Here is a 19,868-nt window from a genome sequence, read left to right as displayed (position 1 = left end):
TACCTGTCTGATCCTAACCAAGGGCTCAATAAACGATAGAAAGCTCGTTTAATAATAGATTTGGTGATTGTAAAACTTTTCGTAATTCACCAATTAAAACTTAAGCTGATAATCTACCCTCTAAATGAACTCTCCAAGTATTCTTTTATTATCAAACATGTGGATACGATGAAAAAAAAAAACAAAAAAAACCCCACAGTCCACGTAAAAGCGTCACGAACTGACACGAAAAGTTTTCAAAATTTACGACTGCACAGAACCAGGTGCCATCCAAGTAGGTGGGTGGGTGCACGCCGTTTGCTATTGGGAAATAAGAATGCCGATAGAAAACGTCCTGGCCCTGTGCTGCCCGCATCTCAGTGGTTGGAAAGTATCTTCTAAGCACACCATAATTAGTTAATTTAGTTAATGTCTTGTGAAAATATGCGAAATCTTTGCCCGGGCAAGAAATCACACCAACGACAACGACTTATGCCGTTCGGGCGGGAGCGCACTGGAATGTGCCAACATTCGGAAGAATGAAACCGAACGAGAAGAAGGTGACATGATCTTTCGGTGGAGGAGAGACATACACCCGCCGACATGGACTTACTGAAAGTGCTGTCTGCTGTGTGTGTGGGTGTGTGACATGTACTGTACAAGGAAAGGGGACGGCGCGCGCGTGTGGGCAAAACTTTATCGTACTACACTTTCGAGCAACGGCGAGCAATGAAAGTGCGACGTTCCACATGGCAGTGGCACGAGTTATCACCTTCCAGCAGCAGCACGTGGTGGTGGACCGTGTCTTTGTCTTTCTGGGTGGAATTTCGAGAGTCAAGCATCGTCGCACTGGCGCGATAGGCGAGGTAAGGTTGTTTGGTTTACGATTTTCATGGTGCAAAGGCATTGCGCCATATTTCGCTTTTCCACAAGGTTAAACTTACACCTTGCACACACACATCCTGCTGGTCAAATGAAAACAAAATCTTTAAACCGATTTAAGAGGCCAAGCCGGAAAACTTCGGCGCTCCAGCAATTTAGAGAACATGCCCCCGTTAGGTCCACGCTTCACCGGTGCGCGGTGGTGTTTTAGCGTCAACAGAGAAGTTACTTCAACTTGGCGAGTGCTAGTAGCAAGGAAAAACTTATCCTTCCCACACACCAGAAACAGAGAGAGGGAGAGAGAGAGAGCTCGATGAGTTGAGCGTTAAGCCAGAGCCCGCTGGTGCTTCCCAAAGACTCTAAGGACTGGGTGAAAAGTTTCGCATCCAAACCAAAAGCCGTACCACCATGTGTTTCACCAGTTGTTACGATTTGGGAGAGGAAACAACTTTTCCCTCCCTGCTCCCGGGAGAGATGCAGTCAACGCGCGCAAACATACAGCCAAACACACCGCAAAGGATTGAAGCACAAGTCTTAAAGTAAAGGCAGGGCGGCGAAAGATTCGTTACGCCAAGAGGTTCGGTCGGGCCAGCCAGAGTGATGCTGTAACGAACGATCGCGGTGAAGCCTGCCGAGGAGGGTTTTCTCGAGCGAGCAGTTTCCGCCGTGGCCTTTGTATTATCCCCGGCAGCGCAAAACCGTGCTCTTATGCAACGATCCTATTTACCTGTTGGCAACATCACACGGCACCTGTCCCCTCTGCCACCAACGGAAGGCCCCGAAAACGCCAGTGGCAGTGGTTAGTGTCGAGGAGACTGCCCCGGGCCCGATCGCGCCCGATGACGTGGCTGAATAAATTTCCCAGCGGTTTTAGCAAGAACAGTAGATGAGAAACCGTCAAAAAGTTTATCGTTTTCCCTTGGGTGGCTTAACGTTATCACCAGCGAGCGAACGAGGACATTCGTTTGCACGCGCGCGCTCTGGCGCTAACGGAGAACAATACTCCCCCCCCCCCCACACGCCTACCTGCTTTTTGCAAGATTGGGCCGCGGGTATCGTGCTTGTGAGTGGGTAGATTTATTTCCCACCGGTTGGCGCCAAGCTGTCGATAAATCAATGCTTCGTATCAGGCGCTCACCAAATATAACCAAAAAAAATCGCACCACCAGAGTAGATTATGTGTTAAAATGGAGTTTTTACACTTTCACGCCCTATTTCGAAAATGTCACCATTGAGCGCAAATACTCTCGAGAGTTACACAAATTGGAATTCATTATGCATAAGAGCGGTGGCAGCGGCAGTACACAAATGAAAGGGAACGGAAGCAAGTACTCGTTAGCGCTAATAAACTCGTTCAGAGGAAGGCTGAAATCAAGATCTCTTGGAGCCCACACTCACGTGCACACACTTCTCAGTAAAGCAAATATGAAAACTAAAACCATTGCAGAAAGAAACGACAAACACTAAGGTGTTCCAAAACTAAAACACTTTCAAATAAAAATCAACTCTACTGAAAAGGGGGGAAAATACACAAACGTCGCACAAATGATCATAAGTAGAAAGAAAACCGAGGGACAACTGAAAATGGGCAAGCATAAGGAAAACACATGATTCGAAAAGGAGAACAGCCGATAAGTACCCTTTCCGTGCTTTTGGTCGTTGGAGGACGAAATGAAGGAGCTCTGCGTTCGGCTGTAGTACGGTGACGACACGTAAGACGGTGGAATCGGCTGCAGGCTGGACGATATTTTGCGCGGTATCGCATCGATAATGTCGGAATCGGGGAAAAAGATCTTTGCCCGCGATGGTTTGCCGAGTGAAGTAGTGCCGCCCCCTCCGGTAGTAGCGATACCACCACCCGCCGATCCGAGCATAATGCCAGGTGGTGCCGGTAATCTGGTGCCGGAAGTCATCGCTCCCGTGCCCTTGCCCGACTGCTGGAAGTTACTGTTACCGGTGCCTGACGCGCTGGGCGCGCTGAGCTTCACTACCGGTGGTGGCAGCGGTGGTGGAAGCTGCTGTCCGCCCGCCCCAGCCAGATCACCGTGCTCGTCGCGGATGGAAGAGTAGGGCTGAAGCTCGGGATAAAATTGCTGTATTTTGTCGTACTGCTGAAAGACCTTCGGTATGCGCGCGTTGATGGAGGATGCGGCCGGATAGCGGTCGTTGTATGTTGGGCTTGCGGTTACGGTGGTACCGCCGAGTGAAACCGTCGACGCACCACCGTGGCCGGGTGGAAAGGCCGGTGGCATACTGCCGCCACTACCACCACCACCCAGCGTCACACTCTGCAGCGCGATCGAGGAAGATGACAACGTTGTTGATGTGCCACTGCCACCGGCAGCCGTTGTTGCGGTGGTGGTTGTGGTTTTACGTCCCGACCCGCCGGACGTGGATGAGGAAGAGGAAGACGAGGAGGAGGAGGATGCTGGTGCGGCAGCGCCAGATGATGAGCCGGATGATGAGACTGACTTTGAGGGGAACCCATTCTGTTTGACCTGCTTCGGGGCCTTGATAGCGATCTGCTTATCCTGTATGTTGGAGGTGGCCGCATGGTATTTGTCTCCCTTGCCATAATTAATAGTTTGCAATGGTGGCGGTGGTTTCTGTTTGGAGGAAGAATTTTTTCTACCCCCAGCGCTCGAGCTTCCGCCGCCATAATTGTTGAGGTACATGTTTACCGTGGTCTGTTGGTTGACTGCCGCCGACGACGACGACGACGAAGGCCGTGCGGTTGTGGTTTTCGAGGAGTTCTTGTTGGACTTGTTTTTGTTGCTCTTGCCTTTGTTGCCACGATTACTGTTGCCACTGTTGTTGCTGCTGCTGCTGCTGCTGCTGCTAGTGCCGGAACTGTAGGCCGGTGTCATTCCGTATTGAACTGAAACCGACGAACCCGTTTGATGGTATTGCGTCTGATATTGTAGCTGTTGCTGCTGTTTACGGTTTGGTTTCGTAGCAACCGACGAGGAGGACGCAGAAGACGCACCAGCAATGCCAGACGACGACGACGACGACGAAGAAGAGGAGGCGGATGAAGAGGACGATGAGGAGTAGTAATTCTTTGATCCTCCACTGACCGTGTAGCTGTTGAAGCCGGCAGCGGGCAGGATCGGTGGCAGTGCGGGCGTTGGGGTTGAATACGGTCTCGAGACATTGGGTGGATCGTTCGGATCCGGCGGAATGCTCGTACCGTACAGTACCAGCGACCAGCCCCGTATGACCGAGTATCCTAGGGGCAACGTTCGTTGCGTTCGTTGAAACAGGAAACATCCGGCGCAGCGTGTGGAGAAATTGAATCGATATAGGTAAAGAGCAAGACCGTTGGAACCGGTGCGTTAAATACGGGACGACACGTTGTTTGCAGCCCGAATCGATGTTAGTTTTAATTAAAATCGATCCTAGGCTCATTAACATCCTGCATCAATGGCGTATTTGACGCTTGAGTATTTGCGACGGTGAGCGGAAATGCTTTCTTATCCGGGTGTTCATTCAAAGCGACTGACGGAGCAATTGGATGCACCCGCCAGTGGAACGTCATTTAGAGAAACCAATTTATAAGACATTTCGTATATGATTAATGGCTCATTTGGATAGCTCAGTCATTTGTGCTGGCGGAAAGTGTGTATCGATCCGCTTGATATGATTGTGACATCAGTTAAAGCAAGTGGTAGTCAATCTGCAGCAGATAATAGCTTTTCTCTCAATGCCAACCTTCGTTAGAACCAATTAATTCTAACGTCCCAGGCGCATTGCGATGAGATAATAATGAGCTTCTCAAATCGGGTTGAGCATCAATCAACATTTAATGTATGAGAAATGTAACCACATTTTGCACGAGAAAGCATATCTCATGTACAGATATACAGATGGACGGTCTAGATTAAATTTACTATTGGACTTCACGATTGAAATCGCACAGCCCGCTTCATTCAGTTTCGGCTCGACAGCGTGTTCGTGTGCGTTAAATCTAGCCAAACTTACCTAACAAACGACCTTCATTATGAATCTCCAGCTGCCAGGTACCGTGGGGTGCCTCGCCCCAAGTGTGCACCGACATGAACGGCCACTGATTGAACCCAGACCGCGACAAATCGTGGGATCTAACGAGTCCAATATGCAGATAAATGGTATAGGCACCGTCGTGGAAGGACAGGAAAAAAGAAAGAGAGAGAGAGAGAGAGAGAGAGAGAAAAAAAAACATGAAAGCCAAACCATTTGGACTCGGTCACGAAACACGAAAAAGCACAGCACGGGAGAAGGTGCTTCCTTACCTTGGCGTCAGCAGGGTGACCCGCGTACCGGATGGCGAGGTTAGGAAGATTTTGATGTCGCCACGCCGTTGCGAGGTAAGGGTGATTTTGGCCTGTACGTGCTCGAGATAGTTCACGCCCATACAGTGCTCCACGATCAGCTGCAGGGTGACTTTGGTTCGGGGAGGTATTTGTCTGCAGCGAAATAGTAGATGGAAACAAAAAAAAGATGTGACGGTAACGTTGAGTGAATGTGTAAGCAAAACCTCGGTGCACACGAAGCGAAACGTGGCTTCAAAAGAAGGCCGGAAAGGCGTACGGTTAGAATTTCGGGCCCATGTGTAGGGGCCCACGCTATAGGCCATGCGAGGCGAACTTACTTGTCCAGATGGCGCGCGTTGATTTCGCAGACCTGCTGCTCCGGGACGGTTTTCCAGGTGCGTGCCAAACGGACCATAGCCGCTGCATCCATTAGGCCGTACCCGAACGAATGGGACACCCGTCGACCGACACCGTTTACCGACCAGTTCGGATCGATTAGGTTGCCCGGTTTTGCCGTTCTGACAACTAGAAAAAAGGGACATTAAAGCCCGCAAAAAAAAAGATGGGACAAGCAACGAATGAGAGACTGTTTTCTGGTGCAGTGGCACGATAGCGAACCTTTCGCCAGTGGTAAATTTCATTTTGCAAGGAATTCGCTCATGCGACCAAAGCGCATGTGAGCGATTGTTTGACTTACCGATATGCTGTAGATCACGCCAGGTTAGATTACGGTTGGCTTCCAGCACCAGTGCCGCAATGCCGGCCGCCAGTGGAGCCGATGCCGACGTGCCCGTATGGGACGACGTGCACGTATGGTGGAGATCCGTTGTGATCACCTGCTTTTCGTTGGTGTTCCCACTGCTGTACGTTGTCGCTAGTGTTGAGCTGCACATTTCCGAGAACCTAGCGGGCGAGAATAACGCGATAAGCATAGCGCAGAAGGCGATTGCAGTGTATTTACACAGAGCGAAAGCGGCAATAAGGCCACACAACAGCTCAGCGCTCCCTCCCCCAACAGCACTACTCACCAAGGCACCTGACCCTCCTGGGAGGTGGACGATATCGAAAGCGTCCAGATGGAGTTGGTGTAGCCATCACAGTTGCAGTTATCATGCTCGCGACCACCGTTGCCCGAGGCCCAGATGAAAATTGAGCCCTTGCCGCCGCGCCCGTTACGCACTCCCTCGATGAAGGCGCGCGTCGCCAGCTCGCCCGGCCCGTCCACCGTTTTGCCGTCGTCGTCCGGACCCCAGGACGCACTGTAGATGTCTATGTGCTGGGAGTTGTGACCCAGTGAGCGCGCCTCCACTATGTCGGTCACGTCACCGTCCAGCATTCGCACACCTCCGACCTTTGCCCCGTATGCGATACCGACCGCACATTTGGAATTGTTCGCCGTGGCTGCCACCTCACCGGCACACCGCGTCCCGTGCCGGTTCGAGTCGGTTAGATCGTAGTGGGGCATCGGATCGTTGTCGGAGCTATTTACATCGTACGACGCGTACGGATCCTGTGCATGGGGGAAGGAGCAGACAAAAATTTGGATTATTTGAACCGTTCAAACATTCAAACTTATATACGATGCATTCAGCATTCAGAAATAGTTATTTGAGCATACACGTTTTTTTACTTCTCTTAGTTAAACTTCATTGAGTCGCAGAGACAACACGGTTCATCATAAAGCGTTTACGTGCGGACCGTGTTTACCAACCGACCAAGCAAACATCATATGCATGGCTGGTTGCTTGTAATCCCGAAAGTGTTGACTCTACCTGCTATGAATGTGTTTTTATTGATGTAAAACTACTATCCGCTCGCAAGGCACGCATCGCCTGGGGCCACTGTTTTCACCCCCAGCATACGTTAACATATTTGCATTGTTCTCTCAACTGTAAAGGATTTGATGTTGACATTCCGAAGGCAGGTGCAAAAAAATAGGTTGTGGTCAACCGGACGGGCAGCAAACCGGGCTGGCAACCTGACATAAGCTGCATCATCCGTCCGCTGCATGAAACAGGATTAATTTTGATGGCAATGCTTGTTTCTGGGGATTTTATTCACCAGTGGGCAATCGTTATGCGTTCACACCATTCGAGGGGTACACTGTGCAGTGTAGAACACATTTATTAGTATTTCATTTTTGTGGCAAACTGGAATGGAATGGAATTCCGGGGGCTTTAAATCGAATCAACCAAGCAGTATTTAAAGCACAACCCATAGAAAGCATTTTAAATTTACGTTCATATCGCAAGTTTTCTATTAACTATCTTTGGCAGAGTCAAGCGGAACATCGAAAATCACATAACGACAGATAAAAACAGTGGCCTCACTTTCTGAAGATATCATTCAAAACAAGGCCTCTCGGAAGTCAAGAACAGTATAAATATTCATGCGCACGAAAACACATCAAGCAGTGTGCATCGCTTCGCCGATGCGTCCGTGCTTGCACACTCCGATCTGCGCTCAAGTTCTGTTCAAACAGTAGCATTTGCGCTGAAAAAGGCACCAAAGCAACGGCAAGGGAAGTGACGCAGGATAGGTTCTTCCCTTGCACTGAGGAAAAAGGAGGAGTGCAATTAAAAATTCTGCACACGACAGCTTACATCGTTTCGGCAAGGGTGAACGACGGTGGACGACTCCCACCACCACCATCAGCCAACATCGAAAGGGAGGAAATGTAGAACCATTCTTTTGACCTGCCAAAGCATGCATGTACAAGCCGGCCACAACGGACGGTCCATGTCCGGGCCCCCAGTTCCGACGCGTTCATCGGTGTAGGGTAAAAATTTGTTTGCACTCCCCAGAGGTGAAAACGGAACAAGTGAAACACACGTGAGCGTGAAAACTCATCACACTCGATGGTAACTCGAAGGTGGTGTTTCGGTCCAAGCGCTTGTTCCGGGATCGGACCATGACATCAGTAAAAAAAAGGAGCAGTTCCAAAAGGCTAGTTGAACTAACTCTCCACAGGGCAACAAAACTTTTTCATCCACCAGGTGTGACAGGTGGGAATTTTTACACCCTGTTGGATCTCTTTTTGTACACCGGACACGATTACGGGTTGGTCCTGTATAATATTAAGCTTTTTGTTTCATGTGCCTGTTTTTGCCGTGTTTGAAATCTGTTGCATCGCCGCGCTTTCGAGTGTCTTTGCTTGCATTTTAATTCCAGCATCGCATCGTAGTGCTCAACTAAAATGAAGGAAAATCATAAAATAAAACTAAAACGCCTCAGCCACTCACATAGTTGTGCTCCAGATCGGGATGATCCGATTCCAGTCCGTCGTCTAGAATCGTTACCACCACCCCTTTCCCCGTAACGCCTTCCTTCCACGCAGGAATCACATTCATGTCCAGCCCGTTGCCGCGATTCTGTAAGAGAGTCAATTTTGAACACATTAATATGGGATGACATCTTTAACCTTGCCAGCGGTACACCTTACCAAGTACCACATTTCGGGCCATTTCGGGTCGTTTAGCTGGATCGGCAGCTGGTACGATTTGGTCAGCGGTCGGAAGTCGCGCTTTTGACGCGATCTGGCCCGCTGCTGTTTCGCCCACCGGACACGCCGGTCCGATTCCAGCCGTTGCTGGTGAGGTTTGGAGGGACTGAGCGACCGCTTGTGCAGTCGGCTGTGCTCGAAGTGGTAGTGTTCGTGAAAGATCTATGGAAGAAGGTGCGAAAAAGAAGAACAGTTTGAGTGACATGCTGGTGCGACGTTTCCAAGGTTACGATTATTTGACAGTTTGGGGCTTATGTGATGTGTGTTCAATCCTGGACAAATGGAGCAAATAACCTAGAAAATCTAAAAAAAAAATGGTGATAAAACACGACAGAGTCTTACAATACACCTACCGGAAGTAAATCATCAGTAAGCAGAAGGACGCGAAAGGATCATCTGTACCGTATTAACTTGAGGCAAGTAAAGTCTCGCTCTATATAGTAAAAGAGCTTTTCCGTTGGGGCGTAGGTCGTAAATTCGTTTCCCTCATACCCGATCAGAACGTCACCAAAAATGGACAGATTAAGAAGTAAAACATACCTTTTCTGTCCCTCTTTATGCACGTAACCGTACCGCCAGTGGCATAATGATGTTTAATAAGGCTAAAAACAGGTTGCCTGCGAGTCAAGCTATTTCCAACTTTATTTTTTCCCTCAGGACAAGCTGGATTTTGCTTGCTTTTATTAATGAGTTTCGGTAGAGTTTTTAAATTAATTTTCATAATGGGAAAAGTATTCTCCACCATTTTGCCGAACGGATTAAAAATACGCAACCGTAGCATCAATTATGAAATCGTTGGCAGAGTGCGCATTAAACGCTCGCGCATGAAGTGCGTTTCCTTTACTTTACGCCACAACTGCACTTTGAAGTATGCAAAAAGCAGCGTGTGAAAAAGTATTTTTACCTGTTAAGCAAACTAATTCCGCTTAAATAGAGGTGCTTCATTGCAAGTTATGCGTCACTTTGAATAGCAAAAACACTTACTTCCATCGAAATATGGTCATGCGAAAACCAGAACATAAAATCTGGAATGTCGACACCTATTCGTAGATTGGTTTCCGCCGAGGCAAAGCTACGGGAAAACTTTGAAATTTCTACCGAAACAATTTCGAGCATTTTCATGCATACTCTCGGAAACCAACCCAGTCCACCACCGAATAAATAGTACTTCGCTCTCCAACGGTGCTGCTAATGAATTTAATTTAAAAGCAATGTTTCGGGCCCTTGCATCCTCATCCTGGCTGACTTGCGGACGCTACCTTGCCCTCGTACGGGTTACGGTTGCTCCGGGAAAGGTTGCTCTCGGGCAAGACGATGTAATGCGAGCACATGTGTGTTGTTCCTATTGTGGTGTACATACCCCTCAGCAGTGTAGCACCAGTGATTTCTACGGAAATAAAAATCGATTCGAACATTGTGCCAGTCAGAAATGGGGTTTATTGGGGTTTCCAGTCCACTTCACAATCATTTCCACCCGATTGTTGGCTAGAGACAAAACAAAAAGGTGCCAGCAGGTACACAGGAAACGGTAACGGTGCGTGCGTTTACTCCCCCATATGCTAACAACCACCCTGCACAATTGGGGTTTGCTGAGGGGTAGAGAATCATTGTACCAATATTTGTGGGCAAATTGTTTCCGAAAGAATCAGGAAATGGTAAACTTGACACGGCCCCGGGTTGGACTGATGATAAAAGCAAATGAACAAACCGAAAACTGTTTTATGGGGTGGTGCTGTACTGTGTGCACTCTTAAAATGCGGAAATGCTACGGTTCAACTGATGGCAAGCAATTTTTGTGTATTCCATTTAATCCCCTCAATAGATGTGTCTCCATCATTCTCCACATTCCATGCTTGGAATTACTAGCTCACCATGAAAATATGTTCCGTATTCAATCGTAAAAGTGGACAGCATTTATCCCATAAAGGAAGACCTGTACGCACAATTCATTTGAAGCCTAACAATGAATTAATGCTGAAATTTGCTCGAATGAAATGGTTTGCTCCCCCCAACAAAAAACACCTCTCCACAATTTACGTTAGGTTGGGGAGGGAATAGTTTTGCAATCCTTTCAAATTAATGTTTTGTTATTGCACGGAACCTTTTATGATTTATGATTTATAGCTCTAGCGAATGCCTAGTTTTGCAGAGCGCCATAAGCACCCTTCACAAGAACCTTTTGTACATCGACATGTGTGCTCTGTTCTTGAAAGGGTCAGGATTGCCCAGGGTCTAGGGGCAATAAACTGATCACAGTCATTGCTCAGTCGTTGGCAAGCGAGGAACAAGGTCATAATGAAATAAGAAGCCCAAATTACACTAACAGCTGTAGAACTGTCTAAATGTGACGACCCACTCTATGTTGAAAGGTGATAAGCAAGTGAGTGAGAAAAATTTAAAACTGTACTGTTAAACACAACATCACCTTGTGACGGAAGGCGTACTACCCACGTAAAGGATTGTGCCGACGATGGATTTGAAGACAGGGCGTATAAGTGGCGAACGCATTACGCCCAGGCAAACTTTACACCCTGGAAAAGTGCCTTCCTCGTGAGCTCGCCTTGCAAAAAGGCACCAAACCAGCAACAAAACACTACACGCCAGCATAAGTCCCTGGGTGGACCCTGGAGATGAGAAATTTAATTACTGCTACTTTGAAAGTACACACGCACGTTGCCTAAACTGTGTGTTCAAATAGCAGAGCACATATGGGCGGGGCGGGTGTTGAAATCAGCAGACACTCACACTGACGACTCCATGCGTCCCCCTTGACTCTGCTCCAACGGGTTGAGGAGTTCATTGGTTTTGTGGTCTCCGCAAAGCCATTTAGCGCAACATAGTTTCCCATGCTCGGTGGCTGCACACAGCAACACCAACCAGAGAAATCATTAGATATCAGACAAAATCAGCAGTGACTGCACAACCGTGTTGTGTCTAAAGTGTTTTTGGTCTCTTTCTGTTCATTGCTGTGCCATAAGTGCACGGAAGTAATTTAGCTCGTAATTTCGGAAGGATGTTAGTACTTGCATTCTACCCCGGCGCTGCTATAAGTCCTCTACACAGAGTTGGAAATTCGTTACACACATCAAGTTTGTACTTTTTGCGTTATTTTCTTGCGTGACGACGATGATAATCACACAACAATCACAACATGGCCCTGGTCGGCGATAACAACAAACACACACATGACTTCAACAATAGTGCACAGAAATTATAGTACAGTTGATGATGGAGGAGCCATTGTAGGACCGCTGACCGAAGGATAAAGTTAACCCTTTTCCCACGTGGGAGGACACGGTGATGTATGTGTGTGTGTGTGTGTGTGTACGTTAAGATGTGTCTCTTCACCCACTTCAGGATAACTAATGATCGAACGTCGTTAAACAAGTGGTTGCCTTTTTATGTGAGAGAAAGAGAGTCAATTGGTGACACTTTTGAGAAATTGTGTTGCTGTCAGCACAAGCATTCTCAACCCCCGCCCTCCAGATCTGTGGTCCCTCAGCCTGACGGATGTCAAACCAAACAAAGGGACGTAGAAAATCAGTGAAGGTAATGTGGAGAAATTAAGTACAGCTCAGTGTTGCAAAATATTGGTCGAAAGCTTTTAACCACACAGGGATGATTGATGATCGACTCTTGGCGACTTTACTGACGGTAAGGCTCACATGCGGCACACGATCCAATAACCCCGGAACTGAACAATGTTTTGTTTTGCTACATTGTATTCTTTGTACGATAAATGACTTTACAGTTTACAGTTTCACCTAACATGACTGCTTTTGTGCTCGGAATGGCTTTGTTTTACTGAAATATTCCTTTTTAGCTTTAATAAGGCATCATTTAACACGATAATAGAAAGCGTACAACGTATTGAATCTATTCGTTGTATATGAAATCAAGCAAAAAGAAAGCAAGAAAAGTCATTAATGACCGCCGTCATGATTTATTTATTCCATCACTTTGCTGTCCGCTTTGTTTGCCTTTTGCTTGTTATAAAGCTTGTAAATGACCCTGGCAGATTTTTGGTTTTAATTCAACACCAAAAAAAGCCCGCTCGAAGCCTAACCCTTCGGAGATCAAATATCAACAGACACACACACAAAAAAAAACGGAAACCAATTTTCCATCCTAATCACCGCCACACCAGAGGGGGGTCAGCTGTTTCAGAAGGTCCAACTTTTCCAATTAATTAACCGCTGCGGACTGTTGGTGGACAATATCGCTCTCCCACTAATTCTTTCTTCTCGTGGGGGACCTTTTTTTGGGCTGTTTCTAGATAATGATTTGTCCCGATCTTTAATTTGATTATTTTTACTTTCGCTTTATCCTTCACCCAAGGCTCAACCCGCCCCATTGCACGGTTTGCAACTGACAGTTGAACTTATAAATAAACTGCTTCCAACATGAACTAAAAGTCGTAATAGTCTTCCCATTCTTATCACGTCATGTTAATCACGATGGACACAGTTGATACACAGCTGGCCGCATTAGAAAACTTTCCACCTCTTCGACCCTCTTCTTTCAATGACTGATAATCTTCTCCCGGTTCGGTTCTGGCTTGGTAGAGTACATGAAAACAATTTCGACAAACTTTACATCATAAATTACACCTTGAAGAATAATTCCCAAAGCTGAATAGTAAAAAAACGCTGCAAATCTTTACTGTTTTGTTTCTTTTCTGTTTTCAAAGTAAAAAAAGCTAGAGCACAAGCTATCTTAATTAACACATGCAAGGGAAAGGAGTTGAATTGTTCAACCGCGTTAAACGAGCGAAGCAAATGCAGTCAAAGCTGCAAAGTCAAAATTTGTTGGCACAGTTTGTCGACAGTCTCGACACGCAGGGCAGAACTGTGGAGTTCTGACAAGCGCCGGAACGTGCAATTACAATTGTTTCGCCTTTCCACACACACCACGTAAAGGACTTTTTACAGTCAAGTAACAGAATTAGAAGCAGTGGCACAAAATGCGAAAAAAAACTAGTCGATTTTTTGTGAAAGCTTCATCACAGTTTGGCCGGGGAAAAGCTGCATAAAAACGGTAGAACTAAATTAAATTACAGTTCGCTGACCGCTTGACCGACGCTCCTCCGGATTTACCACTCAGCCAAGCCCCACTTGAACACAAACACACACACACATACGGCATCCCGGTTACTCATAAAGTGCTTTCGCAAGCGCTGGTAAATGGCTGGTAAAGCAAAAGAAAAAAAAGGGAAATTTTTGGAAAGTTGTTCCACTCCAGACAGAGCTCGAACGTTTTTTTCCCTTTCCAATCTTAAAAAAGGGGTTTCAAAAAATTTTAAAATAATGACATGATAACAATTTTTGGCAAACGGTACCGATATAACTGACGCAGCAAAAGTAGCATCCAGAGCGACTGCCGTCTTGGCAACCTTCAACGGCGGCAACCATCCGAATGGTGGTAGGAGAGATAGAGAGCGAGATTGTGCCTTTGCCAGCGTTCCCTGCGGACTATTCAGGTCAATATACTGGAGCCACGTGTAGAAGGGCCGGGTTCCGGACATATTGCACACTCCATCATCTTCTCCTCGTGGCGCAAGAAAGCAAACCACTACTGGGGGATCTCCAAATGCAGGCAAATGTATGCTGCTGCTGCTGCTGCTGCTAATGCAGGCTTGTTTCGGACGCTTCGCTGGATGACGCAAACATGCCCGGAAACGACCATAGCGACAGCCACGGTCAGTGACTTCTTGCTCACGGAGAGGCAAGCAAACCGGCAGACAGGGCCTTTGCATGCAGTCAAACCATTCAAACCATTTGTCTCGGCAGGACATGAAAATGAAAGCATTTCCCTGGCCCGGCCTCGGCCACAGCGTAAAGACATTAAGGTTAAAAACCTATCCTCTGCAGAAAAACGTCGTAAAGCTTGCCGACGATACAATCCACGCCTGGGGCTTGGAGGGCTCAGAATCAGAAACACTTTGCAGCCAGCCATCCGGCTACCGCTTGTGCATCGCCCGAAATGCAACGATATGTCTTTATGGCATTCTTTTCAGAGTTTATGTACCACGAAGTGTAACGCTTACGTTCTCATTCTCCTGGTCGTTGTCGGCGGTGGCGGCGGCGGCGACGCCTCGTTCGCTCTGGCAATGAGTGTGCCGCTGGTATGCTTTAAGACAATTCGTCGCATCGGAACTTCTGCCAGCAGAAACATAAGCGAGACGCGGTGCAAAATCCGGAGCCATCCGCGGAAGAGCAGGGCATTATGCTGCAGACGAGCCTTTCGGTTCAGCAGGATGCTGCTGTGCTGTGTGTACATGGCACGCGAATCTTTTACGGCGGACTTAAAACCGTCGGATTTTTGTTTTAATCGCTTGCGCCACATCCTCGCCGGATATAAACAATGTTCAACTCAACTGCAGTGATTCCGCTATAACTCACAGCCAAAACGATAAAACCTCCACTATCTCTCTCTCTCTCTCTTTCTCTTGCTCTCTTTCCTTCTGTGTGGATGATGTGTGGCGCTTCTGTTGGCCTGAAAGGACGTGATTTCCGCTCTTTCCCAACAAGTGCATTGCCGAACACAAATCGTGTTCGGAACATTTGAGCCCTCATTCGATTAATTAAATCTTCCATTTTGCTGATGGATTAGTCGGTCACCATTGTACGTTCAATTACGGACGAATTGCTTACAATGATTTATCACTTCTCAGCAGCGGTTCAACGTTTACAGCGGAGAGTAAAGCGCCTGGTTAAGTGATAGATTATTCATTTCGGCGCTGTACGGTCGGACGAACCCCGTTTGCGAATCATGACAATCAAAATACACTTGATTCATTTAGGGAAAACCCCGGGAAATGGTTCCGATTTGCTAGGTAACTAGCAAACCAGTAACAGCTTACAGACCCCCGAAGGAAATGAACTTTTCCACGAATCCGAATGGTGCTGCGCCCACCGTTGCGCTCCAGCGTCTCACTCCCTCCGTTCCGCCATCGTTGTTTAATGGCTCAATTGCAGACAATGCCACGATAAATCCATCGGCTTTACGTAATAGCTTCTTCAAGCGAGCTGTAGAGAGTACCTTTACAAATATTGTTTTATTGTAGCGAGCGCCCATTCTGCGGTGCGGTACGGGTCGCAACGAACGGACGAAGGTGGCAAGATACACCGCAAGGGAAAAATAAAACCGAAAGCGATTGGAAAATCAATATCGGTGGTCCCAGGAAACTGGCAGCATCCGGTCCGGCCTGGATGCAGCAGCAGTTGGCAGCGAACGGAAACCCACCTATCCACCTACACCCACCCGCCTCCCCACTCTTTCAATCTGATCCACCTAAACCGATTCCTATGAATAATTTATGTTTTTGTCTTTAGCCTTCCGGACACCCTCCGAGCGTGCGGCGTGGGTTCGCCGCACGCTCTCCCGGGCAAAATGTATTGATCATTTTTTATCAATCTTCATAACGGCGGCACATATTTCTCTTACGCAACGCCCTGTTGTGCCGTCTCTTGGGCTATATGAAACAAAAACGATGCCTGGGGAGTTGATGTATGTTGCGTCAACGTCAATTGAAATCCGATTGATCGGTATCAATCAGCTGTCAATTTCAGGAAGCAATCTTTCAGGGGTTGGAGAAGCAGCCAAAAAAGCCACAATTTACATCTAAGCTGCTTGGGCGAGTCATGTTGGGAGCCGGTTTTTTTGCGTGCTGCCCTAGCACTTTACACCGTTGTGTCCCTGGTTCGATATGCTGATAAGGCAAGCCGGAATGAGAATGGTTCGAAGGTGTTGGGCAGACATTTTCCATCGCACCACATCTCGCTAGCGGACTTAATCTTATGCCTAAACATAGTTTGGCCGAGAAAAGGGTATAAGCCTAAGCGGATCACACTCCAGGTGAATCCGGAAACAGGAAGCTGTTTTGTGGCAGTGATGGGGGACAGGTGCAATCAAGATATGAGAATTTACCCCTACTGTGGGGGAAAAGCTCCCTGTTGCTTAATCAATTCTGGCTGTCGAAGCCCAAACTCCTTTAGCCACTTCCGTGCTGCCACTAATATAGTTTTGCCACTCCATTTAGCCAACCACCAGCCGGCTATTGCGAGCAGAGTTGCCTAATGCTATCGGGATTTCCAGATGAGCTTCATCGATAGCAGGACCGTGACCACCACGCAATTTGCCCAGCTACTTTTCTCCGTCCGCCTGTGCGCTGCATCGGAGCCCTCCTTTGGGGGAAGGTAAAAGATGGCAAGATTGTCCCACGGGGCAAGGATTAAGAGCGGGAGCTTGCAAAGTTTCTGCTGCTCTAGCTGTGCTGGATTCGGGTTGATGGTTAAGCTTGTGGTGCCACGTAACTCAAGAGTTTCTACGGTAAATTTGATGGGTACAAGTGGGAGCAGATGGATGCTAGCGGATGCTTTCCTTGGACTATCAGTAACGGATGCTCGTAGCCCCAGAAGAAGCTAATACTCCCAGAAGATTGCTGGTTGAGCCATTTGGGAAAGGTGTTGAGAAGATGGTTGTAGCGCTTTTTGCCGTAGTTCTGATGGTTCGATAGCGAAACTAGGCGTGTTTGTCGGAAAGCGGCTAAGCAAACATTATGAAAGATAAGAACTTTTCCGTTAATCTTTTCACAGCTTCAGGGTAATGCACTCCGAACTTGCTAACGTGTTCATATGGCAGCGAACAAGCGTCTACACACTTTAACGAAGTCTACACCTCTCGTAGGATGGCTACATTAAAATGGAATTCATCCCACTTGGCTTATCAAAAAGAAAAACGGACATTATCATGGTCTTTAGAAAACCATTATAAGAAAATTTAATTTTCAGACCAAACGTACTACTACACCTTCGTTCAGCCTCGTCGCGTCTGCTTCATACATTACAAGCAGATTGAATTCAGTGGCTCTCCGTTTTTTTGCTACACAACACTGGGGCAAATATGCAAAAACGATCCTCTCAGAACATAAAAACAGCACAGCATATATTAGCCTCTGTGTGTGTACGTTGTGTGTGGGTCCAATGTAACCAATCCTGTTTGAGCAGTCGCAACAACAACAGCGGCAGCAGCAAAAAAACGTTGAAAGCGAAGAGAAAACATATTAAAATCCAGCGCCACAAGCATTTAGTTTGCGATTCATTTATGCTTTTCCTTTCGCCCTTTTTTGGTGTGGGATAGAGGAGGCTTTCCCAACATCCCAGCATGTAAACGAAGGCTGAAAAAGAGATATAGCTGGCAGCAACACAGTCACAAAAAGACAACTTTTAGAAGAAATGTTTGCCCGTTTGATGAAGGCATGGAAGCGGAATGGGGGAAAAAACGGACTGTAAGCCTGCACATACCAGGTGGATCACAGGGCCCCCATCCATGTAGGATCACACAGCCACAGATGTGCATTGCACGTTTTTACCTTAATTTAATGCTGCGACAATGAAGGACGAAGGCACAACGAGCGAGGGCTGTACAGCGAGCAACGGAACGAGAAAAAAGAGCATGGACTAAATTCAATTTACGCTGCTCATCGCCGCACTGCAAAATGGGGCGCCAAACCCGTCATCACGTTATTCATCATTCCCACGGATACATCACACCCAAGCGAGGACAAATGTTTGCTTTTAGCGATAACGATGGATAACATTTGTTACTGTATTACGCGCGAGGGTGGTGGTGTGCTCGGGAGATGGGTTCAGTAAATCAACCGGCAAACCCCGCTGCACGCTGTATTGGTTTCATTATTAGCAAATAGATTGCACGGGAAAATGAAAGCAACACATCCAATGGATATTTTAAAAGTATAATTCCATTAAAAGCGCAAACGTATAAAGAAGGGAGAGCAGTGTTTTTGTAGTGAAGAGGATTAATTTGCGTATAGCAGTGTGTGAGTGCTTTTTACATCGCACCAGAGCAGAGATACCTTCCCGAATGCACCACCAATCCAGGATAGGAATCATACATACAAACGTTCGCCAAAGAGCATTGGCAGAAAGTGAAAAGTGAACAGAAAGCAAGCCAATTTTTCTCATCACACGAGATACACTTTCCCGCAATGTGGTCCAATGCTCGCACACACTACTAGCACTAGCCCGAGTGTAGCGGAGATTTATGGTGGGAATATATTCTGCTGGCTGGCTATACATTTTCGCTCCCACTGTCTCGCACCCCGTCCCTCCTCTTCGTCACCTCCAATGGCAGTGCAGTGTGTTGGCGGGCCGGCTGCTTTCGATGGCGAAAAATTGTGCCAAGAAGCAAATGATGCCATCATCCGGGACGACGTTTGGCCGCCACCAGCACCACACCACTGTAGAGCTGCACGAGCACACGAGAGCACGAGCTGCACCGAGCACACCGAGACTACGCGCCAACTGGGCAAACGGGAAAGCGGGCGAGGCGACGTTGATTATGCTTCCACCAGGGCCGAGGAATTATGAGATGGATCCATCATTTATGATACCGGGCACGGTGGCGTCCCGAAATGACATCGATGAGACGTGCCAGATTGGCGCTGATGGTGGTGGTAATGGTGGTGGTGGTCATGGGAGGAGAGAAGCACTGCAGGGCGGTGGTGTATTACGGAAAATTATTTCCTATAAATTGGGTCATAATTCGACTTGGTCGTTTGTCGTTCTCCCTCCCACTACGATTCGCCACGGTGAGTAATGTGTGTCAAGCTACTAGCATTTTTCAGGCGAGTGTATCTGCAAGTTATTCCAATTTAATCTGTGTCAAAGCGTTGATGTTGTGTTTGAAAATTCCAAGTTAAATACTTAAGCGATTTGTACTTCACATTATATTAAATTTTAATTCTCCCGAGTTGCACCCATCACTGTTTTCATCGTATTGCAATCAATTTCTACATCCCAGTGTTTATACGCTTCTACAAAATCAATACCGACATAACATAATAAATCAGATCAAAGTGATGATAAAAGGCCAATGGATGAAATCCAATCCACAAAGCCGGCGGACACGTGTCGTTTACGTTCTAACTCTTTCACCATCATCTTCACCCGGACTGGCCACTGCCATTTTACACCAGAGCTACTACTGTTAAGAAAATAGACCCCGTTTGCTTTGCCGCTCGCCAGTACGTGCCAGCGGTGATAAGATTCGCCGGAAAAGCTTGAACGCACCACCAGGCGCCTCCATCGCAAGTGGAAACCCAAGCTTCCTACCCAAGCTCAACGAGACCGGGGGGGGGAAACGATAATGTTCGTTTCGTGTTGCCCTTCCCTCGGCAAAAACAATCTGCA

The 19,868-nt window shown here is 47.4% G+C and overlaps 1 protein-coding gene across 12 annotated transcripts in view; it reads right to left on the bottom strand.

Moving 5' to 3' along the window:
• The window catches only part of LOC1281848 (furin-like protease 1), a 142,958-nt gene that overhangs the window by 11,963 nt on the left and 111,127 nt on the right, over positions 1–19,868 (bottom strand). For 7 of the 12 annotated variants that reach the window (XM_061648439.1, XM_061648441.1, XM_061648442.1 and 4 more), the window contains 8 exons: positions 8,596–8,817; positions 8,396–8,524; positions 6,182–6,663; positions 5,851–6,056; positions 5,492–5,678; positions 5,133–5,306; positions 4,843–4,961; positions 2,501–4,090 (listed from right to left, as the gene is read on the bottom strand). In XM_061648439.1, the coding sequence (XP_061504423.1) occupies positions 2,501–4,090; positions 4,843–4,961; positions 5,133–5,306; positions 5,492–5,678; positions 5,851–6,056; positions 6,182–6,663; positions 8,396–8,524; positions 8,596–8,817 (3,109 nt within the window). The remainder of the gene's footprint in view (positions 1–2,500; positions 4,091–4,842; positions 4,962–5,132; positions 5,307–5,491; positions 5,679–5,850; positions 6,057–6,181; positions 6,664–8,395; positions 8,525–8,595; positions 8,818–19,868) is intronic. The other 5 variants (XM_061648446.1, XM_061648451.1, XM_061648450.1 and 2 more) reach the window with 1 other exon arrangement.

Source organism: Anopheles gambiae, chromosome 2 (assembly GCF_943734735.2).
Source record: "Anopheles gambiae chromosome 2, idAnoGambNW_F1_1, whole genome shotgun sequence".
Lineage (NCBI taxonomy): Eukaryota > Metazoa > Arthropoda > Insecta > Diptera > Culicidae > Anopheles > Anopheles gambiae.
Note: the sequence above shows the minus strand (reverse complement) of the source record. Positions and strands in the feature narration are given on the sequence as shown.